This window comes from Solanum dulcamara, chromosome 9 (genome assembly GCF_947179165.1).
Source record: "Solanum dulcamara chromosome 9, daSolDulc1.2, whole genome shotgun sequence".
NCBI classification, from domain to species: Eukaryota; Viridiplantae; Streptophyta; class Magnoliopsida; order Solanales; family Solanaceae; genus Solanum; species Solanum dulcamara.
The window spans coordinates 65,146,763-65,172,881 of NC_077245.1; the positions used below are offsets into that span (position 1 = coordinate 65,146,763).

A 26,119-nucleotide genomic window follows, 5' to 3' on the forward strand; every position below is an offset into this window, starting at 1 on the left:
ACTTGTGCTGGCACTGGTCATCTCTGCCTACTCAATCAAATGTTTGTTACAAATATTCTTTGAGTAATCCTATGTGACTGACTATAAAGGTAGGGGGGAAAATGCTTAGTAAACCCACGCCAAAAGTTTTTCAAATGAAATTTTCAGGAGTGATGTTTCAACAAATCAAATAATCAAAAAAAATAATTGACTTTGGTGTATTACAACGGAAAACCCCACCCACAATCAAGAAAATGAAAAGAAAAAAAAACTCAAAGAAGTAAAGTAACCTCACTCTTATCATTCTTAGGATGTTTCAAATACAAGCAGACACACTATACACACACAAAATTACAAGTATAGCTTAAAATTTAAATGAAGATTTACATTAGCACAGAAAATTATAGACAAACAGACTCAGCAAAATTAGTCATCCCCAGCAGCCTTCTCAAACTGTTGAGTTGGTCTCCGCTAGCACCAAAACTAGCAGGGTTTCCGGGGCCATGAACAGCTTCTGTATTAATTCACATTGTTTGATAACTATACAACAGGGATCATGTAGACCTTCCTTGTTTGTTGCCTAAATATATCTCTGCATGCATGAATTCGGCTTAATGATAATCCCTCTCCAAGCTACCAAGCCCGTTGTTGGGAATTTTATGCAACAATTTCTTTTTTCGTTCACCCTGCTCGAATGACCAGTCAGGAAGTGCCAGATATGGAAGGCCGAGGTGTCCGTATGTTGAATACTTCATCCACATATTTCATGCCTGTTCTTTCAAGTTCTGCAAGTCATTTCTCTCAAGTAACTGGGGTGAGCAAACTACACACGCAAGCAGAATGCTGAACATGAGGTGCATCGAATTGTATGAATCTCTAGTACTGTAAGTTCATCACAACTACCAGTTTGCTCTATTTCTATCTGATTCTCTGGACTGGGTACTCTTATATGCTCTCCAAACATCTTCCCAGTTGCCTCTACTTCCACTTCTCTCAAATGGATAATTGTTAAAATCTGTGTGTGTTCTAAATGTGCTGCTCTCATTGCCTCTGCTTTGACTATTTCTCATCTCTTCTTCAAGGTCATAACGAGAATGCTTCAAGAAAGAAGCAGTAACTCAGTAAAGATTCAAATTTTAGCAAACAAGAGATACAATTTATAGAAGGAAATGTTAAGCAATCAAGGACACCTAATCAAAGAAGAAAAGGAGGAAGAAAACCGAGCACATCCGCGGATACCAAATAAACTAAGAACAAAAGATCAAACACGATTAAGTGATTAAGCCTGATGTGCATCCAACAAGGGTTGCCCTACTCAGGATGGGTTGGGATGGGCAGAGAAGAAAAAGAACTGTAATATGCATCCAATGGTGCTTGGATGGTTAATCGGAAAAAATTCTTTGGAGAAGTTCTTTCCCAACATGTTCTCTTTATTGTGATTTTATTTATTTTTTTGGTCAAGTAAAAGGTTTCATTGATAGTAACAAGGCCAAGTTGGCAGTATACAAGTGATATACCAAAAAAAGGAGAAACCTACATAATATGCTTCACTCCAAAAGACACCCAATCCTCAATACAAACAGAAACTATGTGGGTGCTCCAAAAGAAAACAAGGGATCAGTGACTACTCCTCAAATGAGCATAGCTCATCTCTACCCCTTCAAAAGCTCTCCTATTCCTCTCTTTCCAAATGACCCACATCAAGAGGAGTGACATTCAAAGTCTTGTGCCTTCTTCACCTAGCTCCACTCTTCCAGCTAAGCATCAGCTCCTTAACGGTTCTTGGCATAACCAAGAAACTTCAAACCAGCTGAAGATATCCTCCCTTAACCTCATAGCTAACTTGCAATGTAACAGAATATGATCCACGCCCTCACCCATCTCCTTACAAAGGAACACCAGCTCGTGCAAACAACTTTTCTTTTAATAAGATTTTCCGCTGTAAAATCACTCTTCTAGTAGCTAACCACGTGAAGAAGCACACCTTCCTCGACACCTTCGGTATCCAGACCGATATAAATGAAAAACTATCATCTGTCCCAACTAGAAGTTTCTCATAGAATGACATAATCGAGAACACTTTGTTAGTCCCCAACTCTCAACACAAAGCATCGGGTTTGTCGACTGGCTTGCATTACTTTGAAGTAAACCTAGCAATTTCTGAACTTGGTCACCTCCCAATCTCAGAAAGTCCTCCTAAACCTCAAATCTCATAAGGTCCCATCCCTATGAGCCCCCCTAACTTGTTGAACAGACAATTTGACTCTATACAATACCAGAAATTCATCCCTAAGCGCCAAACCTTCACACCACTTTTTCCCCGAAAAACTAACCCTACCCTTTTCCCAACTTTGAAATCAATATTATCATTAAAGGCATCCCACCCCTTCGTGATATTCATCCACACACTACACCCGAAGTGCATCATGATCACATTTGTTCTCCATCCCCCTTCCATCTCTCCATATTTATCCGCTATCACCCTTCTCCATAAAGCTTCCCCCTTCATCCCAAATCTACACAACCATTTACCCAAGAGTGTTTTGTTAAAGACCTTCAAGTCCTTAACCCTATGTCCTCCCCACTATTTAGGAGATGTCACGGTTTCCCAACAAACTAGGTGAAACTTCTTTAACCCGTCAACGGCATCCCAAAGAAAATCTATTTGTAGCCTTTCATCTTCCCTATCACAATTGTAGGTGTGTTGAACATTGACATGCAATATGTAGGAATACTCGATAAGTGCCCTTAATAAGCACTTCCTTGCCTCTTTTGGACAAGTATCTTTTTTGCCAACCAGCTAACCTTTTCTCTACCTTCTAAATAACCGGATTCCAAACATTTAAATCCTTGTTCGATGCGCCTTAAGGCAATCCAAGGTAAGTAGCAGAGAGAAAACCTACCCTGCATTGCAGAACTTGGTAGGCATGTCAATGTTTTTTATTGCACCAACAGCTATGATCTCGCATTTTCTAAGATTAATTTTAAGCCCCAACACCATTTAGAACCAAGTTAAGACTTGCCCAAGGAAGTCAAACTAGGTCCCATCTACATCACAAAACACCAAAGTATCATCTGCAAAAAGTAGATGAGTAACCGCATGTTACCTACACCACTAACCACAGCTTTGAATCCCTTGATATGTCCACCTAAAATTGTTTTGTCCATCATTCTACTCAAAGCTTCCATCACCAAGATAAAAAGCATCGGTGATAAAGGATCTCCTTGTTTTAAACCCCTCGAACCACCAAAAAAAACCACATGGATTGCCTTTTACCAAAATCGAATTTCACTGAAGAGATGCAAAAACTGATCCACTTCCTCCATTTCTCCTCAAAGCCCATTTTCAACATAATGAAATCTAGGAACATCCAAATTACATGGTCATAATCCTTCTCAAGATCTAACTTGCACAAATCACTCGATACACCCTGCTTCTTCCTCGAATCTATCGCTTCATTAGCCACCAAAGCTGCATCCAGAATTTGCCTTCCTTTGACAAAGGCATTTTGCGAAGAAGAAACAATCTTTTCCAAAGAACACTCTTAAGTCTATCAAAAAGCACCTTAAAAATAATCTTGTAGATATTTCTCACTAGACTAATGGGCCTATGTCCCCGATGCTAGTAGCCCCTTCCTTCTTAAGAATCATGAAAATGAACGAAGCATTTTAGACTCCTTTCAAACTCACCCCTCCTAGAACTCACCAATGGTACTCAAAACAACCTGCTTGACCGGGCTTCAACAATGTTGAAAGAAAGCCAAAGCGAAGCCATCCAAACCGGGAGCGTGGTCACCCGCACAACACTTTACCGCCACATGCACCTACTCCTTAATAGCCCTATCTAACCACTCACTTTTCTCCCCTCCAATCTAATTGAAATCCAACCCCACCCCCACCCCAAAAAAGAAAAATAAATTTGGCCTCCACTCTGCTTCCTCTTTGAACAATCGTTCATAGAACTGACCAATTGCTCCCTTTTCTTCCTCCAACTCATATGTTCTCCCCCCCCCCCCCCACCTCCACACACTTATCAGATTCCTACGCTTATTTGCAATTGTTACCTTGTGAAAAAATTGTGTTAGATTCCCCGTCTTCCAACCACAACACCCTCGATTTTTGTTCCAACTAGTCTCTTGAACCAAAGCCAAAGAAGCTAGCTCCGCTAATAAAACTTCTTTCTTCTCCTTTTCCCTCTCTTCCCACCCAGTGTTGTTAAAAAGCACTGAAGCGCTCGCTTAAAGCGAGAAGCGAAGCGAGGCGACAAGCCAGCACTCTAATGCCTTGAAGCGAGGCGATATTGAAAAAGTGTGCGCTTCTGGGTAGAAGCGAGAAGCGCGCTTTTTATAAAAGCGAGAAAAAGCTCGCTTAATTGAAATAAAGCGCTACTACGGTTTTTTAAAAAAAAATTGTAAAAATACTTACAGTTGATTATTCCAATTATTTTCCCTCCTACCGACTACTGTTGCAACTGCTACTAAAGGTTAGTTTTTCTCTTCTCTTCTTCTACTCTTCTTCACTTTTTCTCTTCTCTTCTTCTTTTTCTCTTTATTTTCTGCGCGACTGTTACTGAAGGTAACTAGGTTTTGTTTTTTTCAATTTTCTGTTTGTAATGCTACTTAACTTGGAAGGGGAGCCTTGGAGTAACTGGTAAAGTTGCTGCCATGTGACCAGGAGGTCACGGGTTCAAGCCTTGAAAACAGCCTCTGGCAGAAATGCAAGGTAAGGCTGCGTACAATAGACCCTTGTGGTCAGGCCCTTCCCCGAACCCTGCGCATAGCGGGAGCCTTAGTGCACCGGGCTGCCCTTTTAATGCTACTTAACTTAAGTAGCATTATTCTGTTCTTTTTTTTCCTGATTTGGGGTTCTCAATATGCTCTGTTTGTAGCTATCTGTATGCTCTGTTTTTTTTGTTTTGCTGTCAGCTGCTCTGTTCTGTCTCTATTTTTTTTTTCCTTTGTTTTTTTGTTGTTCTGACTTCTGTGACTGAGTTACTGTTATGACTTGTGAGGATTATTGCTATCTATTTACTTTCTAATCTAAGAATTGAAGGATTTTCTTAATATGTTACCTCTATTGACTTCTTGATTATTTATCTACTCATATTTAATATTTTTTATTTTTATACTAAATAGCACTTTTTCTGGAAAAAAGCGTGCGCTTCGTTTCATGCTTCTCGCTTCTATGAAGCGAGCCCTCATCGCTTTTTTCCGCTTCTCGCTTCTTAAAACACTATTCCCACCTCTATTCTTTCCAACTCCCCCACCTCATTCATTAGCTCCCTCATTCCTCATTTTCATCTTAATTTCAACTTATTTGCAAGCCTGAAAGAATGCCTTCCTTTAACCTCATAACTACTCCACCAATCAACCACTCTATCACCAAAGTCATTCACGCGTAACCATATATTCTCGAATCTGAAAGGAGTTCTCGTCTATCTTACAAAGGAATGATCTAACAATAGCCGAGGAAGAGAAGCTTGGATCACGTTGAGTGCCAACTCCTCCCAAGAAGCAGACACCAAGAATCTGTCTAATCTCAATCTAGATAAAGAGTCCTCCGATCTAGACCAAGTGTCAAACTCAAATCAATAAAAAAATATGGTTATCAATAGACTCTGAGAACTCCTCCATGACCCTAGACACCACCGTAGTCCCAATTCTTTCCTTCGGGAATCGTATAGTATTAAAATCCCCCCTAGTACCCAAGGTATTTCCCACCTTTCCATTCCATCTCCTAACTCTGCCCAAATGGTCTCCTTTGACCCCTCCCCTATAGGTCCACAAATCCCTCTAAATCCCCATTCCATTCCGTTGCTAATGTCTCTAAATCACACCCCTAACATGAAATCCCCCTTGTTAACCTCCATACACTCTACCTTTCTATCATCCCAAAGGATTAGAATTCCTCCTGCACTACCCCAAGCCGGAATATAGTCATACTTCACCCACAATCCCCCCTCCCCCTCCCTCCACATACTTCTAATAATTCTACCCTACACAAACTCCATTCTTGTTTCTTGAATACATATCACATCTGCCCCCTTCCCTAAAACCTACTTTAATGATGGTTCTCTTCTTAGGGATTTTTTGTTTCTTTGTCAAACAAACAAGTTCTGCAATTTCCAGAGAATTTTTTTCCCCAACAACACCCATATTTTAAGTCTCCTTACCTGTGTTCTCTCATTTCTTTGCTTCTAATTTGATGTTCAACTCTAAGTCCGTTTGGATTCTTACTTGGGTATGAGAAATATTGAGTTCAATAATTCAGTTTAAGTGGAGCGGAAAGATTATAGTGGGTTAGAGAAATTAGAGAAGCAACAAACGAGAGACTACTGCATAACCTAAATGTTAGCAACATGATACAAGGAAATCCGCTCCTAGTTTATATAATAAATGTAAAGCCGGTTCAATATGGTAGAAGTTATACACTGGTCTACTACAGCAGATGCTTTTTCCTGAAAAGCTCCTCGAAACAACAGTCAGATAACATGGAAGACTCCAGCAATAAAGAAAAATCCATTGAAGGGCAAAAGGACATCTAACTTCCATAGGCTCCACAACGGCAATCTCCCAGAAACTAGGAACCAGATACATGGGAGAAGACCAACAAAAGATATCTATCTTCAATTATATTTAGAACTCTGAAATTAATACGCACTATCAAGCAGGTTTGTTACATAAACTTGCTACAAGCCCCTAATTTCATGCCAACCTACACCCGAGGGAAGATCCACGAGTATGCAAGACCGAGAGAAGGGCTAGAAACAAATTGGTGATTTTACACCCCATTGCAATCACACATTCTTTGATCAACAACAACATACCCAGGTCACAAATTAGTCTCAGGCAAACAACCATGAACCAAAACATACCTTTGCAGAGTCCGAAAGCACTGCATAGGCCTCTCCTATCATTTTAAAGAGCCTGTCAGCATCTTTGTGGACTTCTTCTGCTATCTCTTTCCACAGTCCATCATCTGCATTGTCATTTCTAGCCAGTGATTGCCCAGCCTAGATCAACAAAACAATGTTCAGATAAAGTCACCATAAAGTGCTGTTATAAAGTAGCAAAGGACTTTAAAGAACCTTATCAGGGTGATGCTTGAGTGCAGCTTTTCTGTAGGCTTTCCTAATTTCTGATGCACCAACAGATGGATCAACTCCCCTGTCGTTGTTGCATCAATTGTTAGAAAAACAATAGTACATAATCATACACCTGTATGTATTCTTACTTCACGAAGGAATACTCTCCCACACAGTTAAAAAAAAAAAAAAGAGACTTTTGACAGACCAAGTAAATATGTATAACATACCAAAAGTAATGTAGATTCTCTAGCTTTTGGTATACCTCCAGTATACGGGAGCTTTTTTCAATATTAATAAAAGAATTTACCTCATCAAAAAATGTATAACATACCAAAAGTACCATTAATATCATGTATTTTTAACATGTCAGACAGATTTCTATAGCATGTCATTAAAGGTAAAATGGGAATGTGAAAACTAAAGAGTTTCGAAATGTAGAAAGGTGTTGATCTTTTTGGAATGGACCAAAAGAAAGAGTTTCATATAAAATGGAATGGAGCAAATACATGTATCAACTCAAGCACTGCATAGTACTTTATTACTGAAGGACCCAAACAGACAACTTATCGATTATGTCATAAATCATACAGGATTGACAACCAACATGTTGATGATTGCTCAAAGTAGATGTTCCCTGTCTGGACAACTACCCGAAGCTTTCAAACAGTTCCCAACAAAAGATTGTCAAAAAAAAAAAAATAGTTCCCTGTAAAAAGTAATCAATTCACATCCAGGACTTCGAGCATGTCTAGACAATCAAAAGTCAGAAGGATTAAAATTGATTGTCACTTCCAAAGAACATATGAACAGACAACTACAAGCAATTTGCAACAAAATAGGAAGATAAGACAGACAACTACAGATATGCAACACAACATACCCAGTGTATCGGGGTCTGGGGAATATGGTGGGTATGCAACCTTACCCCTACCTTGTGAAGGTAGAGACTACAGAGGAAACAGCAAATTTAACACTGATACTAAATTATGTTCTCAAGCAGTCCAAAAAATGTTCCAAAGAATGAACACTCGAAAATAACACTCACTTTGTCCCAATTAATGTGTCATACTTCCCTTTTTAGTCTATATCAATAGAACTGTCATACTTCCTTATTTAGAAATAATTTTAACTTTAAACTTCCCATTTTATCCTTCATGAGATAATTTATAACCGCACAAATGCCTATGGCTTGTTTTAGAATGTAAGTTTCAAATGTTTTTTTTTTCCTTAAACTTTGTAACTAGTCAAACACTATCATATAAACTGGGACGGAGGGAATACTATTTCTGGAAATCAATAACTTGACTGAATTAAGAAACTTACAATATGAGGTAAAAATTCAAGGGGATTTCCTTTCTGGCTTCTTCCTCCATGGCCGAAAGCTTTTGTTGTGTTTGCCGAATCTCATTTACAAAACTCATTTTGTTATGTGATCCAGATCCACCAACTTTATTTTCCATATGCCTTGTCAGAAGTGATACAAGTCGCTGAAGATCTGAAGCTGCTTGTCCGTAATCTCTGATCATCTCAAAAAGAGAAGCTCGTCTTGAGAGTGCCTGCATTTATTTGTGTTGACATTTAACCGAAGATATACTGTATCCTAAAATCAGGTAACTAACTTAGCAAAATTGCTATGGTCTCAACTAGAAAAACGCTGCCAAACTACAAATTCAATGTACTAGATCACAGAAATAATTGAGTGTAGTCATGCAGAGTTCTTGGGTAATATTTAGAACTGCCTGAAGAACTATTGTGATTACCAGCCAGTTTATATGAGAGAAACAATAAAACTACCATCCTTGAACCAGTAACTTACTCAGCAAAGAACTCATGAAGCATATGGGGAAACAATTCCTATTTGAGTCATCTTACGGCTATATTCTTCATAGTAATGTAATAATGTACAAACCGGAAAAAGAGATAGAAAAGAGATCAGCCGATACAACACCTAGCGAAGTACTTCACAAATGATTTATATTTTAAAGCCTTCGATTATGAAATTTTACAATTTGATCTTGTAATTGATAAATCATAGAATGTAAAAAAATAAGTTGAAAATGGTAGCTTTAGAATGTAAAAATTTAACACACATAAGTAAATAATAACAAACAAATAATTTGAAACAAAAAGTAACATTACTTTCTCTTACTTAAAAAAAAATAGCTTAATAGGCTAAACCCACAATTACTAAATAAAATAATAAATTCTGAACTTATAGAATCACAAAAAAAAACATAAATAACAAATCTTATACTATAATAAACAATAAACAATAAGCAAAGTAATACAAATAAATCAAGGATAAGGCATAAGTACCCCCAAAACTATGAGCAAAATCTCAGCGACACACCTAAATTTAACTAGGGTCCCATTATCCTCCTAAACTATTTTAAAATGGAATAAATACACTCTAAATGTTGATGTGGCATAGACAGAGTGCACACTCTCTTGAAGGCAAGTGAACAACGAAAAAATTGGACACATATCCTTTCTTAATTGGTCTATTTAAAGTTAGTTAGTATACATAATTATTGACATTAAAACTTATATTATTATTGTTTTGAGAAAGTTAACTGGTATTATAAATAGAGAAGTACACCAATAGTTAACTCTTGTAGTAATTACATCAAAAGTATAGAGGGACTATCAAAAAGAATCTAAACACGTATCTCCCTCATAAACTATCTAAAAATAGGGTGATGTCCCCAGATCCTTAGGTACAGTATGGACCAAAAATAAAACTTATAGATATTTAATTATTTTCATTTCTTTCTTTGTAAAATATTTATTTCCCTCCTCACTTTAAACTTTCTATTTTTCCTCACTTTTAATTATTTTTGAACAATTACATGTACTTTTTAAAATAATAATAATAATAACTACTTTAAGTGTCCGTTAACTTTAACGTTTTAATTTTTTTATGTTTTATTTGATTTTCGTCACTTATTTTGATATCCGTTGGAAATTAACTTATTTTAAATACAAGACATTTGAAATTTAATTTGAAATCAAATCAAAAGGAAAGGCAAAGAAAATAAAAAGAATAAATAAAATTAATAGAAAAAAAGAGAGAAAACACAATGAATGAAGGTAAAAAAATGAAAAAAAAAGATTTAAATACAAGGCAAAAACATTTTAAAACTATTACGTGTATTAACTTAGTTTAAATACAAGATAAGGAAAATATGAGGATTTAAAAAAAAAGTTGAAATTTTTTTTTTTAAAAAAAATATTTACACATGTGACAGCGCATGTTATACACGCAACCAACTTTACCTAGTAGAAGGTGCCACTCAGAACAAAAGGTGCATGAAAATACACAAAATTTGAGTTCAAGGAGTAGTAGGACTTGAGTTAAGTTAAGGTGTGTCGCTGTGATTTCAGTCATAGTTTAGGGGGTACTTATGCCTTGTACCAATAAATTATAAACAAAGTAATGGAACCAAGTAAAACAATGTCACAAACAAACATAGGCAACGTATGAGAGTCAACGAAAGAAGCTCTACCTGAAAAAGTGCAAAGAAGCTTACTCCTGGGCTCAAACATGTGACCTCATCCAATGTTTGAATCCACTAGACCGTTGCACTGAGGCAATCCCTTGCGTTAAGCGGGTTCATTCTATAATAGATATTAGACTTTTCTATTTTGTCAGTCAAACTGACTGCTAGAATAGGAATAGGATTTGTACCTAGTAACCTTCTTGGAAAAGAATGGTAATGTAGTGACGATAAATAGGGTGAGCATAATCATGTAGACACAATTTCAATAATATTTTCTCCTTTATTTCTCACATGGTATCATAGAGGGAAAATAATCACTGTGCAATTTCCGGTGACTACTCGCAACTTGTACACGAATTTTCAAGTGGATGAGATCGCTATCTCTATTTTCGTTGGTGGTGCAAAATCTAACATGTCTACAAGGGCCAGCAACCTCGGCCGACCAAAGCAGAGTACACATCACATCACATGTAACGTACACGTCACATCACAGGTAACAAGTCCTCAAAGGTCCTCACGCGTGACTAGATCTACTATTCCGGCAAGCGAGTCTTTGTCACGTACAAAATTTTCTAAAAACTTCTTTTTTCCATTAGGTTTTTTCATTCCGAGGACAACTTCTCGCCGACTAGATCTAAGAATCCCGCAATGGCAATCTCTATCAGCTGATGTCACATTCTTTGAGTCTAGACCTTGCTTTACATCTTCTAATCATCCTGACACATTTGAGGTCTTACCTGTACAGACTTTTGAGAAATATGAGGTTTCTACTACATCTTCATCCACAATGAAGCCAGTTTACCCATATAGACTTTTGAGGAATCTACAATTACTTCTACATCTCCATCCATAGTACCACCACTCCTGACCTATCATCATCGTCTACATCCAGCATCCAACCCAGATGATTTACATCCTGCATCGGACCCCGTACCTACTACGGAATTGTTTCCTCCTAATCAACCAATTGCACTTCGAAAAGGTATATGATCCACTCGTAATACTTACCCCCATTATACTCTTTAAAGTTATCATCGTCTATCATCACCCCAATATGTCCTTGTGTCATCTTTGGCCTCTGTCTTCATCCCTAAGTCTACAAGTGAAGAACTTTCTCATTATGGAGATGAGCTATGATTGATGAGATGTGTGATTTACATGTGAGTGGTACTTAGGAGCTTGTTCCTCTTTCTTCAAGTTGTTGGTTGCTGCCAGGTTTATGTCGTCAAAGTTGGTCTAGATGGCCAAGTCGATCGGCTTAAGGCTCGTCTTGTTGCCAAAGTGTATACTCAGATATTTGAGCTTGATTGGAGTGATACTTTCTTTCCCGTCGCAAAATAGCATATGTCCGTTTTCTTCTATCCATGATTGTTGTCCACCATTGGCATATTTATCAATTGGACATTAAGAATGTGTTTCTCTATGGTGACCTTGAGGAGGAAGCTCATAAGGAGCAACCATCTCGTTTTGTTGCTCAGGGAAAGTCTAGCTTGGTGTCGACTGCGCCGATCAATTTACGGTCTGACAATCTCCTGGAGCTTGGTTTGGGAAGTTTAGCACAGTAATTCAGGAGTTCAGCATAACTCATAGTGAAGTTGATCACTCTATGTTTTATCGACATTCTGCTCCAAATCTATGTATTTATTTGGTGGTTTATGTTGACAATATCATTATTACCAGCAATGATCAGGATGGTATCATTAATTTAAAGTGACATCTCTTAACGCATTTCCCAACTAAAGACCTTGGCAAATTAAATTATTTTCTACGTATTAAGTTTGCTCAATCCAGCTAAGGTACTGTTATTTCGTAATACAAGTATGCCGTAGATATTCTAGGGGAGACAAGAATAATGGGATGTAGACCCATTGACACTCCTATTTTTCTAAATGCTAAACTCATGTCTTGCACAGGGAACCACTCAGTGATCCTAGAAGATATAGGTGGATGGTTGGTAAATTGAATTATCTCACAGTGACTAAACTTAAAATTTCTTTTCACGTGAGTGTTGTAAGTCAGTTTATGAACTATCCTTGTGATAGTCATTAAGATGCAGTCATTTGCATTATGTGATATTTAAAGTCAGCTTCAGGTAGAGGACTACTCTTCAAAGATCGAGGCCATGAGCAGATCGTTGGATATACAGACGTTGATTAGGTAGGATCACCTTTTGATAGACTATCTGCATCCGAATATTGAATTTTGATAGGAGGTGATTTGGTGTTCTGAAAGAGTAAGAAACAAAGTGTGGTTGCTTGATCTAGTAAAGAAGCAGAAAATTGAGCAATAGTTGTAGCAACTTGTGAGCAAGTTTGGATTAAACAGTTGCTCGAAGAACAAAAATTTGGAGAAATCGGTAAGATGGAGCTTGTGTGTGATAACCAAGCGACCCTTCATATTGCATCAAATCAAGTATTTCATGAGAGGACTAAGCATAGTAAGATTGACTGTCACTTTATTGAAGAAAAGACACTCCCCGAAGATATTGTTACAGAACTAATAAAATCGAGTGATCAGCTTGTAGATATTTTCACCCGATCCATCGCTGATCTTTGTATTAGTTACATTTGTAACAAGCTCAGTACATATGACTTGTATGCACTATCTTGAGTGGGAGTACGAGAATAGGAATAGGAATAGGGTTTGCATATAGTATCCTACCTGGAAAAGAATTGTAACGTAGTGTCTATAAATAGGTTAGGTGTAATAATGTGGATACACAATTTTAATAATATTTTTCTCCTTTATTTATCACATTGACAAATAAAAATAATATTTCTTCCAACGAAGTGAAATCAGTTGAACCCTCTTTCGACAAGGTAGGTCTGTACTGATCAAAAACCTTATCTTATAGGAAAGCGGGCGGAGAACGGGAAAATGTAATATCATATTTCAAATTTGAAAATATGTGGTTGCGGGTGGATGTATTCATAACAGTCTCATCTCACATCTTATGTTTGCTGAGGACACCTTGATCTTCTCTGGTGCTGAGAAATCTCAAGTGCAATATCTAAATCTCACTTTTATGCGCTTTGAAGCCGTGTCAGGACTCCACATCATGTCCAAGAGCATTATTTACCCTGTTAATAGGGTCTCTAACTTGAAAGAAATGACCGACATTATGTGCTGCTCAACTGGCTCCTTTCCCACTACCTACTTAGTTCTGGCTTTGGGAGCCAGTCATAGATCAACTGAAGTGTGCAATGTGATTGTGGCAAAAGTTTGAGAGAAGGTTGGCTTCTTGGCAACAGCAGTACCCCTCTCTAATGGGTAGGCTAACCCTCATCAATAGTGTGTTGAATAGTATCCCCGCCTATTTATGTCCGTCTTCCCTTTGCCAGCCAAGGTGCAAAAGCAACTTGACAAGAACAGGAAAGATGCTCTGGAAAGGCAACAGTAAGAACCACAAGTTCCACCTTGTGAACTCGGCCAAAGTTTTGTCTGGCTTTGGGAGCCAGTCATAGATCAACTGAAGTGTGCAATGTGATTGTGGAAAAGTTTGAGAGAAGGTTGGCTTCTTGGCAACAGCAGTACCCCTCTCTAATGGGTAGGCTAACCCTCATCAATAGTGTGTTGAATAGTATCCCCGCCTATTTATGTCCGTCTTCCCTTTGCCAGCCAAGGTGCAAAAGCAACTTGACAAGAACAGGAAAGATGCTCTGGAAAGGCAACAGTAAGAACCACAAGTTCCACCTTGTGAACTCGGCCAAAGTCACTATGCCAAAGCAATATGAAGGCTTAGGGATTAAAGACTTGGCCAAACATAGCAAGTGTATAATTTTGAAGTGACACTGGAGATACAATCAGGAGGCGGTCGGTCTATGAAAGGAGGTAATCCTAGCAAAATATGGTAGTGCTCTAATCAAGTCAGAAACTCTTATGGCACAATGGTTGGAAAGGTATAAGGAAGGTATGAGAGGTCTTCTTTAGCAATGCTTCTCTCAAGGTGGGAAATGGGGAACATATCTAGTTCGAAAGATACTTGACTAGGAAACATTCTCTTAATGAATGCTTTACAACAACAACAACAACAACAACCCAGTGAAATCCCACATCGTGGGGTCTGGGGAGGGTAGAGTGTACGCAGACCTGACTCCTACCAATGTAGGACGGCTGTTTCCGAAAGACCCTCGGCTCAATAAAAGACATAAAAAGGGGGTCAGATAAGATTAAGAAATTCAAAGCGCTATAGGAAAATAAATAACGAAGGTATCACAGATAAAATAGGAAACATTCTCTTAATGAATGCTTTCCCAATCATTTTTCAAATTGCATTCAATCCAGACTCAACCATCTCTCAGTACAGGGATGATAATGTATGGAATTAGATTCAGAGGATGAATCTTTTTTCTTATGACCATGAATCTTAATGACTGGGAATTGGAAGATTGTTTAACTCTTACAGCCCAGTCCACAGTACATCAAAGCACCAGGAAGATTCTAATTGACCTATGGCCATGGATGTTAATTAGAAGAACTAAGCTGCCACAAAAAGTCATTTGTTTCAGCTGGGCCACACTAAATGGTTCATGCCTAACTCAGGCTAATCTCATCTGCAGGAATTCCCAAATAGCCAACAGATGCTACGCGTGCTTGTGCAACTCAGAATCTATTAACCACCTATTTCTTCATTGCACTGTTGCAGCAGACTTATGAAACATGTTCTCATCTCTTTTTGGACTTTCTTGAGCCACAGCAAGCTCACTGGGGAGGCTTTTGAGTGTTTAGCTCTTGAAAAGTTGGGAAGCCCATGAAAAAGATCTGGTCACTGGTTCCAGCCTGTATTTTGTGGTGCATATGGACAGAAAAGAACAAAATATATTTTGATGGCATTTCAACTCCTGTTCCTTCATTTAAGGCTAGATGTTTAGTTCATCTTTTTAGTCGGGTTAACCTCTCCTCTGTAATTACTGTTAATTCATTCTTAGAATTATCAGCTCCATAGATCTCTGTTGATAGCTGTTTTTGTCATATTGGGAGCTGATATTTTCTTTCTGATGCTTTTGTTGTGATATCCTTCTTATTTCATCAAAAAAAAAAAAAACCAGAGCACTCTTTCAAGGAGAGAAACTCAAAATTTGTCCCTTAAGATGGAACTTCGGCAGTTGGCTAAAGCTGAAGAAACATCTTTAGGTAAAAGTCAAGATGCTTGTGGCTAAAGAAGGGGAACAAAAACACTGAACATTTTCAAAGGATTGCTAACTAGCACAGGGGGTATAATTCTATTGACAAACTCAAGGTGGGAGATGATTTAGATGAAATAATTAAAGACAAGGATCAAAAAGGAGGAAGCTCCTTGGCTACTACCAAAAACCCTACTCCAAGAATGAAGTATGGAGGCCTGAAGCTAACTTTGATGACCTTGGCAATATTTCATGGGCGGAGAAAGTTTGGCTAAAAAGAACGTTTGAGGAAAAAGAGGTGTTATCTGTAATCATGTCTTCTACTCCAGATAAAAGCCCTGAACAGATTGCTTCATCATGGCTTTTTTCCAAAAGTCATTATATTAATTAAAGAGGTGATGGGAGCTCTTAATCACTTTCACCAAAACTGTCACATGGTGAGCTCATGCAATGCTACTTTATTGCTCTTATTCCAAAGAAAAAAGGAGCGGTGGAATTGAGAGATTACAGGCCTATAGGCCCCATCAGCAGTGTATACACAATTGTAGCGAAGATACTAGCAGAAAGGCTCAAGAAAGTTACTGGCGAGTTAGTCTCTGGATATCAGAATGCATTCATCAAGAATAGACAAATGACTGACGCAGCCTTAATTGCAAATGAAGCCCTAGCTTGGAGACTGAAAAGTGGTATTCCTGTTATCTTATTCAAGCTAGATGTGGAGAAAGCTTTTGACCAAGTCAACTAGTTTTATCTCATTTCTGTGTTGAGGAAAATGGATTTTGGGAATAGATGGATAAGGTGGATAAAGTTCAGTATTACCATAATTAAATACTCAGGTTTAGTAAATAGTAGTCCAGTTAGTTTCTTCTCTCCATAAAAGGGTATTAGGCACGGGGTCCGGTATCTCCCTTCCTCTTCATTTTAGCAATGGAAGGTCTCACAAAAAATGCTTGACAAAGCTAGCCAGCTGCAATGGATTCAAGGTTTTAAGGTGGGCACATCATTAGGGGGTCGTATCTCAGTGTCTCATTTGCTATTTGCAGATGATGCATTGATTTTTTATGAAGCAGATAGGTCACAACTGCTATACCTCAACCTTTTTTTTTTTGCTCATCTTTGCCCATCTTTGAAGCCATCTCAGGGCTGCATATTAGTATCCTAAATAATGTCACTTACCCAGTGAATACTGTACCTAACAACTCACAGGTATCATGGGTTGTATTGATATATCCCCTACTACATATTTTGGAGGCTAAATTCAAGTCAGCAGATGTATGGAATGGGACCATTGAGAAACCCAAAAAAGAGGCTGGATCCTTGGCAACAGCAGTATCTTTCAATAGGGACCGGTTCGCATTGATTAACAGTGTGTTAGACAACATTCCAACCTACATCATGTCTACATTTCCAACGCCCAGAAAGGTGCTAAGCCAGCTTAATAAAATCAGCTTAGCATGATAAAATCAGAGATCCTTTCTGTGGAAGGGAAACAGTCAAAATCATAAACTTCACTTAGTCAAATGGGCCAAAGTCATTCAACTAGGCTTAAAGGTGGTCTGGGGATTAAGGATCTTGCAAAACATAACAAAAGTATGTTGAAAAATGGCTCTAGAGGTATAGCTCAGGGGAACTGGAAACCATTATGCACTAACACTCCTAGGTCTTTAATTGGGGTGCGACCCTGGAAGCAAATTAGCAAACTTTGAGATGAATTTCTCTCAAAGAATCTGATTCAAAGTTGGTAATGGAGCTCACATTCTTCTTGAAAGATCAATGGTTTGACAATTCTACATTGGAGGAAGCCTATCCTAACCTATTCCACCATCGCTGACGATAGACTGGCAGCATCTAACTTGAGAAGGAATGTTCGTGATTGGGAATTACAGGATCTCCTAGATTTACTGAGCAGGCTTGGTAATTTCATCCCTGAAGAAGAAGCAGTTGACAGACTACTTTGGGATGATTCAAGAAGAGGTTTATACACTGTAAAAGCATGTTACAGTCAACTTTGTGTGCAGAATCAGATCATTGAGTTTTGGCCTTGAAAACTTATCTGGAAAACAAATCTTCCAACAAAATCATATGTTTCACCTGGACAGTTCTAAATGAGACATGTTTATCAAGATAACCTTAGCAAGGAAGTATTCAGCTTGTGAACCGGTGCTACATGTACTCAAGCAATTCAGAAAGTATTAGTCACTTCTTCATCACTGTTCAGTTGCTAATGACTTCTGGAATATTTCTACTCTCTTTTTGGACTCAATTGGGTCATGTCGTTTAAAGTCAAAGATGCCTACAAAAGTTGGTGGTCATGGATAGTTGATAGGACCATCAAGAAAATCTGGATCAAGATCCCTGCAAGTATTTTTTGGTGTGTGTGGAGTGAGAGGAACTGCAGATGTTTTGATGGAATTTCCGACACATTCCCTAGAGGTTAAATGTCTTCCTAATTAATTTTGTTGGAACAATCTTGCTATCGTATATAGCTATGTCCAGCTCTTGGGACTTCGTTAGTTCTTTCACTTTAGCTCTAGGGACTTTGTACAGGAGCTAACTTTATTTTTGTGTTCCCGTATGTAATTTCAAAGAAGGGTAATTGAAAGGTTTTCCCTTCAAGGCAAGATTAACAGAAAATGCAGTATAGAGAGAAATTGCATTCAATAGCTGCACCAAAAAGTGCGTTTTAGAACCATACCTTTGCATAATTCCCATCAAGGGCAATTGCCAGGCTGCAATCTGCAATGGCATCTGAAATTTGACCCATAGCTCGGTATGCAGCAGCACGATTGCAGAAACAGATTGCTGTGAAAGGACGTGACTCAAAATTACATGATACTGCAGCTGTATAGTGCTCAACAGCTTCTGCATGCTTTCCCGATTGAAATGCAGCATTTCCAGCTGCCTGCATAGTAAAGGGCGAATGTTCTTGAAATGGAAAGCAAAATGTTCTTTTCATTATTTAACATTACTTTTTTTCTCAGGTTGGCACCACAAAATTTTGCATTACTTGCTCTGAGATATGCCAGGAATCAGAAAAATGCAATGAAGATGAACAGTCAAACAAAGGTAGGAAAACATTTAAAATTAATGTATTAACAAACAAGTCAAGAGGCTATACAGAAGCAAACAAGAGTCTGAAGCAACTATAAACAAGAGTCATAGTTCGCTCAGTTTGTACGTCTTTAATCAACAAAATTAGTAAGATACCAAAATGAGGCCTCACAATACTTCCAGGATAGGTAATAGCAAATATTTGCAGCCATAGACTAGCTCTTCACAAGATCACACTGAACCGAAGAAACTCAGCTGACAGTGTTCCCTTAGGGTAGAACCTAGAAAAAACTAGACAGAACACCTTATTTAAATCTAGAGGATATCACTGCTTTCAGGAACCCAAATGAAACCATTACAATCATAATGGAGCAACCTTACAATTTCATGTTGGCTGATGGACACAGACCATAAGGAATTAGTAATTCAAAGTAGATATAGACTCTGGTTTTCACTACAAACACAAACAGATGATGCAGATAATTGTACCTCATATAGTTACAAGAACAGGGATATTTTTGAGAATTGACAAGAACGGGGATATTATTATAGGCTTCCTCAGTATACAGTTTTATTGCATCTATTTTTTCTTCTTTTTTTTTTTGAAAAAGTTAACTTGTATTATGAACAAAGGAATACTCCAAAAGTATTTTTTCTTCTTTTTCTGAAAAAGTACAATGGTTACTAATTGCAGTAGCTTTCTCGTACTAGGAGCTTACCAAAAAAAGCAAGGCATTAAATAAATTTATTTTCCAAGGGTCGGGTAAAGGACTAAACTTCATAAAAAAAAACATGCTGCTTAAATGTCATATTGCACAAGAATAGCTAGTAACACCTTTCTCCAAAAAGAAAAATAAAACTAACAGCAAACACAAACTTTGCTAGGAAATTCAGGATTGCCGACCAACCAAAACACTTCAAGAAGCTTGAAAAAAGAGTAGTGATAACAAGGACAATATTTAGTAGGACTTTGGATATGAATTGGTTAATATTCAAAAGTAGTAGTAGTTTTTGGAAGTTGAAGTTGGGTTTGGACATGAAACACAATTGAAGCCTTATGAGTGATAGCTTGAAAGTTTCCTAAAACCTGTTTTTCAAACATCAAATTCAATATTTCAAATTTGAAGTTGAAATAATGAGTCAATCTCATCAGCAAACACTTATTTGAAATAAGTTCCAAGCATTTAAACAAAACGGATAAATCCCTCAATAAACTAAAAAAATTAAAAATACTCTCTCACAATCAGTCATCCCATGAATGACCACTTGAAGACATACAATTTTAAAGGTTTAATAATATCTGCATGGTGTATGTAAAGATCGAAGTATTCTTGCACTTCAATGTGTAAGAAACCAAATATGTGTGTGTGTGTGTGTCTACCTAGAGCCTGAATGGGTCGGTTGAGCCACCGAATCCCAACTCAACTACCCAAGATTTGAGTGGACACTAAATTGGCCCAAGCTGATCTAATTGGCCCTGTAAAAGGGTGCTAACAAAAGCAGTGAGCCACGTATGCTGTTACTTCACATACCATAACTCGGGCTCTCCTTAAATGGTGCAACTTAGTATTGACACAGCAGTCTAGCAAACTTAAGGTCCTACAGATCCAAAGGTACAACCTCAAATAAAATTTCCGCCTTTGCTCCATACCTACTATCACTCATTTATAACGAGTTCTAACTAGCTAATTCAGCCAGAGACCATAATTGTTTTTTTCTCTTCAGTAGTTCAGTTATTGCTATTTCATTTTCCTTTCAGATTTCATCCCAGAAGATTTTCAAAAGTATTAACAGGTAAATAATTTTGCAAGTTCCATAAAAAATAATGACCTATAGTTCAAATATAGGTGCTACTTATAGTTAATAAAAATTAAATGTATAATTATCATCTATAATGGTATATATAATTACACACATAACATAGGAATAAGCTGAATATAACAAGTGATAGGTGCATGTTTAAAAAGGGAAAGATCATAAAGCACAAAGTGCACTCACCTTAAAGCACAAGAGCTCACGTATTGTTACAGCAAGAGGAACAACAGCTTCTAAAGTCTTGAGTCCACTACTGCAAATTCAAATTATATGATCGTAAGCTAATACCTACATGTAAAAAGAGGATAAAGATATCTTTCCCAAAATAGAAGCCACCTTTCCATGAGACACATCGATTTCTCTTGGTTCTTCAGAAAATTATCAGCCTCTTCAAGCTTCCCGAGATAAAAGTATGACTTCACTGTTTTAGAAATACACCAGAGCCCAGAGGAAGCACTTCTCGGACTATCTAACTCTGATGACTGGTAACTGAAATTATATGGCGGAGCATTCGACTTAGCAAATTCAAGTTTCTTCTCACATAACTGAATCACCTCTTCGTACCTCCGCAGCTGTTCATTAAACTCAACAAAATTAATTTATTTCAAGAAATTCCAAAGATTTCTGGAACACATGGTGCAATGTAACAAATTTAAGCAGACAAAAATTCAATTTTACAATCTCATGGTTCAATGACACAAACCATAAGAAGAGCATCTGCTTTCAATTCGAGTAGTTTCTCCGAATAGGTGCTTATTGTCAAAGCCTCACAGACCACACCCAAGGCCAACTCTGCATCACTTTGCCTTCGTCTTTGCAATAGTTCCACACACTGCTTCATGCATTCTGATACCCTCTGAGGGCATCGGAAAAGAACAATTAGCTTTCAACTTTTCATTTTATTAAGAAGTACAACTAAGCTCATTTTGTTTGCTGAGCATTCACAAGTTTCTTAAGCATTATTATTCATGAAGAAGCTGAAAAGAAAATCAAAATTAAAGCTTCAACTAGAATGTCAAGACCAGAATCTAAGTAAAATTACCTATTCTCTCCACATATTTCTATTTTTGCTACTTAGCAGAATAATAGATGTGGTACACGAACGGGAGTGTCATACATAAGAAGTTAATCCAGTAACAGACACTTAAATGCACCCTGTGTTCATCTTGTCCCTATTTTCTCTTCTTTAATTCAATTTTGGGGCCTCTAAATTACCTTGCATTTCATAAGAGATAGCATAAGCAAGTTGTTCATGGAGCTGCTTGAGATGCGCTACACAAGCTCAAAATTTCTATGGCTTAAAATTCCAGATAATATCAGTCAAAACCTGATATTATGATATCAATAGATCTTGTTGCAAGTTTTTCTTCTCTTTTTCTTTCACCAAGCAACTTGGTGGATTTAAAACAAGCTGGAGCACAAATGACATTACGTGTGTTATGTTGAGGTAATAATTGCAAGAAAAACACAGCTAAGACAATTCAGATAAAGGAGCAGTAAAGGTGGTACCTATTAAGGGAAAGAATCTGCAAAAGATTAAGTCCTGATAGGAAGAATGTAAAGCAAACTACTGAAATTAATAATTGTACCTGTGCTTTTTCCAAGCCCTCCGAGGCTTCCACCAATATCTTTCTATCCACACACACCTCTGGCCCATGTTGCAAGCATGTCATGAAAAACTTTGATGCATTTTCGACTTCCCCAAGGGCAAGGTAACAGCTAAGAAAATGCAAAACAAAACACAGTTACAAAAAAAGTATCTACTTTTTAATATATTGTATTAACACTACTATTTTTTTTATATGAGATGTATTAACACTACTATAACTGGATGCTGGAATGCAACTGCCCACAACATTCAAAATTTCAAATGGCACTACTAAGACTACTGAAGAAAACTCGTGAGACTTGAAGCTGTAAATAGAACCGCAGAAATTTCTTAGACTAGCAAAACTTAAGAAGCTTCAAATTATATATTTAGCTGAGCGAGAAAGTTGGGACCTTTTTATAAGCCTTGAATCCAGCAGACAGAAAATGCTAGAGTAAAGCTGTACCATTGAGTGGAATAAATGCACAACATTTCTGAAGACACGGATCCCGAGGTATTTAAAAGAAGAACCTAAAGATGTACTACTGACGTTCAGTTACACAAATGAGTCTTTTCGATGAAGTTATACAAGAAATGCTAACGCTTCAATGAAAACCCAATAACTAGTTATCACATTAGCCCTAGGGCTTTGGTCTAGTGGTACGAGCGCAGAGCATGATGTGTAGGCTAGGTGCATGTCACAGATTCGAACTATGCTGCGAACAGAAGCCTGATATTTATGGATAAGGGTGGAAGAGCAGACATTACCCACCAAGTATTGAAGCGTGTGCCACTGGCCCTTGTGATTTCTCGGTTATCAAAAAAATAACTAATTTATCACATTAAAGATGGGTTTTTTGTTAAAAAAGCATCTCAAAGAAGGTTTACCCAACAAGAATGACAGAATGGTGAGCTACTTTTCAAGACAACATTGTATGTGTTTCACGCACTGTGATTGTTTAAAACAGACATGTTTATGCATACTAAAGGCCAGTGATCAAACTTCTGTCAGCAAACCAAATCTTCAAAAAGGTAAGAGGAAGCTAGACGTATACAATATAGAGACTAAAGGAACTTGTGACAAAGAGAAGGTAAAATTAATAATACATGGAGCTTACTTTGCAGCTCGAACTTGTACCCTGAAAAAGTTCGGATCTAATGTAACAGCCTTCATACAATCCTCTAGTGCTTCTCTCATTCTTCCGAGAGACATACGTGTTGCTGCACGGTTGCTATGGCATAACATTAAAGCCCGAAGACAGCTCTTAGATGTGTCACATTCGGACACACAGTTTAGTCCATGTGTGTAGCATTCCTCTGCTTTAGATAAGTTCCCATTTGCATAGGCTTGATTCCCCCTGATATAAATTCATATCACAAGTATGAACTTAGGATAAAGATACGCAAAAAAAGGAATAAATGACTGAACAATCACACCCTAATATTGAACAGTGGAAGAAGAAATTGGCATGTATGATAGGAAGTACAATGTACACGTACTAACAAAGAGTCAATCCAATAACAGTATAGGCCCAAAATTTCATCCCAACTTTGATCAAGGTAGACCCCTCCATGATTAAGAAAAAACAGTAACTTGTACCTCAATCGCCATTTTTCACATGCTTCCTGAGCGGCCATGCTTGCAGCAACTGTTTCATGGTTGACCTCCTTGACCCTAGCTTTTTCATTATTGACCTGGCTAATGCTTATCCTAGCAGGTATATCTCCTTTCTTACCCTGAGTGGGAGATGAAAGAGGAGATGATCCAGAAACTTGAAAAAATTGCCCAGGTGACGAGGAGTAAGACAATTTCGTAGTTGAACTAGACGAATCATTAATGAGCTTCGTTCGATTTTTCTTCTTCTGTTGGCGTGTAGCCGCTGCTATCTGATTTTGAGCAACAGAGGATGCAGCAAATATGAAGCTACCCTGGCAAGCCTCTTCTAAATTTGAAGCAACATCAAATTGATTGCCCCCGTCACTATCTTGTCTCTCAATTGTTAATTTAGACGTCACTTCAGTATCTGCTGCAGTTATGAAAGAATCAGTACTATAATCTAAATGCTCTGTAGCAGATTTGAAGCTTTCAGTCTCGGCCCCAGATATAGATATAGACTCTTCAGAAGGACCGTCCATATCTACACCATGATGACTAGAGTGTCTAGATTCTACTTCTTGTGTTTCACTACATGTCACGTCATTTTCATTGATATTCATGCGTACTGTTGCATCTATCAGATCTTCATCTGCTAAATCATTTGGAACTGCAGGACGTGAATCACTAGATCCATGATTCTCATTTAGAATGAACGACTCATCAGAAGCCACAGATGTTCCTCTTGAAAGTGTATTATCTGCTGGTGTTTCACGATACGGAGAAATATCCATCGGTGAATACAGTTCGGAAGGTTCAGCATTCTCTTCCGAACTTCCTCTGAAGGCAATGTCTTGAGCAAAGTTAACTGGCATTGAGAATGTTTGCTTAGGTTTCATTTTCTTTTTCTTGTATCTTGGATCTCTAGTTGCTTCCCTTCTACTTTCAACTTTCTTATTTAAGCTCCCTTTAATAGTTGGTGTAAGATTTTGCATTAGCATACCATCAGACTTAGTACTGAAACTAAATTCAACTTTCTTTCCAGTTCTATCAGTTGATGGTGCTTCAAAAGTACCTATCATAGACTCACCAGGGATATTAAAGGAGGGAAATGAGGATGTTGAAATTGCACCACTATGAGGTCCGGGATGAACCTGATTAGTAAAGTGACTATTCTGTGTCCCTGCCTGAAATGAGAATCCTGAAGGAACTGAATCTGAAATTCCACTGGCACTCTTATTAACAGCATTTCCAATAGAGTCACTTGAACTTGGATCAACTTTAACATTCTCATTAGCAACATAACCCATAGGCTTATTTATATGCATGTTTTTCATCTGATCATGGAGCAAGGTCTCAGATTTTCCACCTAGAGAGCCGCTTTCCTTATATGCATAGTCCTTCATGTCATTCTCAGTTATACCTTTGATATTCAATTTGTCCATCTCATTCAGGAGTTCAACTCCTACACCCCCACCATTTTTATTATCAACATTTTCACTACTTGAGAAGCTGCCAAACACGTTATACTTGGATTTTACACTGTCCATATTACGTGCAGAGTCAACAGTTCCCTCACTTTTGATATTTAACTTGTTCTCCACCTCCTTGCTTACCATTTCATCAAGTTTTGCATCGCCACCGGTAAACACAAAAGACCTTCCCTTATCAGCACCAGAAACCACATTGTGTACACCACCACCTACATTCATTTTCTTCTCACTTTCAATATTCAGTTTCTTCATTTCATCAACAGGAATTGTTCCTTCCCCTATATTTACATGAGAATTTCTCACATTCATACTCAAATTTGCTCCAAACAAACCACTATTTCTACTAGCTCCAAAAACAAACCCTTCATTACCAACATCCCCACTACCCCTATCAACCCCAGAAGCAAAACCCACATTCCCAAATTTCCCAGAAACCGACTCCACATGACCCATGTTCATTTCTTGAATTTCCCCAACGCCCCTAAAAGGGTTGAAAATTTGGTCCTTTCTATGAGCACCTGTATATTTCTTTTTAAACAATCTGGGTTTTTGCAGCCTTGATGAAGCAGAAGAACCAAATGGAGACGGATTCAAATCCGATGGAGTGAACCCAAGATTGTGATCCATTGAAGCTATTTTCTGCTCTGAATGATTATTATATGAAGATTGAGCGTTAAAAAACTGACCTTTACGTAGATGCAAATCTCCGGTGTCGGTCAACGCCGGCGACATATGTCATCTAATCTCACGGCCGGCATTTACTTGTGATCAATTTTTCAAGAATCTTGGATTATCATGAAATTGCTTCTTTTGTGGGATAAATCAAAAGAAGCTTGTAGAGGGGGGTCTCCTCCCTTTTTTATTTTATTTTATTTTTTCAAATTTGTTG

At 37.8% G+C, this 26,119-nt stretch overlaps 1 protein-coding gene across 1 annotated transcript; it reads right to left on the reverse strand.

Moving 5' to 3' along the window:
• Positions 1–126: 126 nt before the first annotated feature.
• On the reverse strand, positions 127–26,119 carry LOC129902448 (uncharacterized). Its single transcript, XM_055977685.1, has 11 exons — positions 23,744–26,119; positions 23,262–23,501; positions 22,145–22,274; positions 21,259–21,411; positions 20,892–21,127; positions 20,739–20,808; positions 18,385–18,591; positions 8,390–8,622; positions 7,067–7,145; positions 6,854–6,991; positions 127–1,076 (listed from the first exon to the last, which is right to left on the reverse strand). The coding sequence occupies exons 1-11, from the start codon at positions 25,960–25,962 to the stop codon at positions 879–881; spliced, it is 3,903 nt and encodes a 1,300-aa protein (XP_055833660.1). The 5' UTR covers positions 25,963–26,119; the 3' UTR covers positions 127–878.

Excerpts from the sequence above, each read along its gene's own strand:
- LOC129902448 (XM_055977685.1), bottom strand. The coding sequence starts at position 25,962 with ATGTCGCCGGCGTTGACCGACACCGGAGATTTGCATCTACGTAAAGGT. Across the intron at positions 21,128-21,258 it reads AAGCAGATGCTCTTCTTATG|CTGCGGAGGTACGAAGAGGT; the intron begins GTTTGTGTCATT and ends TTTAATGAACAG. Across the intron at positions 20,809-20,891 it reads TCGATGTGTCTCATGGAAAG|TAGTGGACTCAAGACTTTAG; the intron begins GTGGCTTCTATT and ends TTGAATTTGCAG.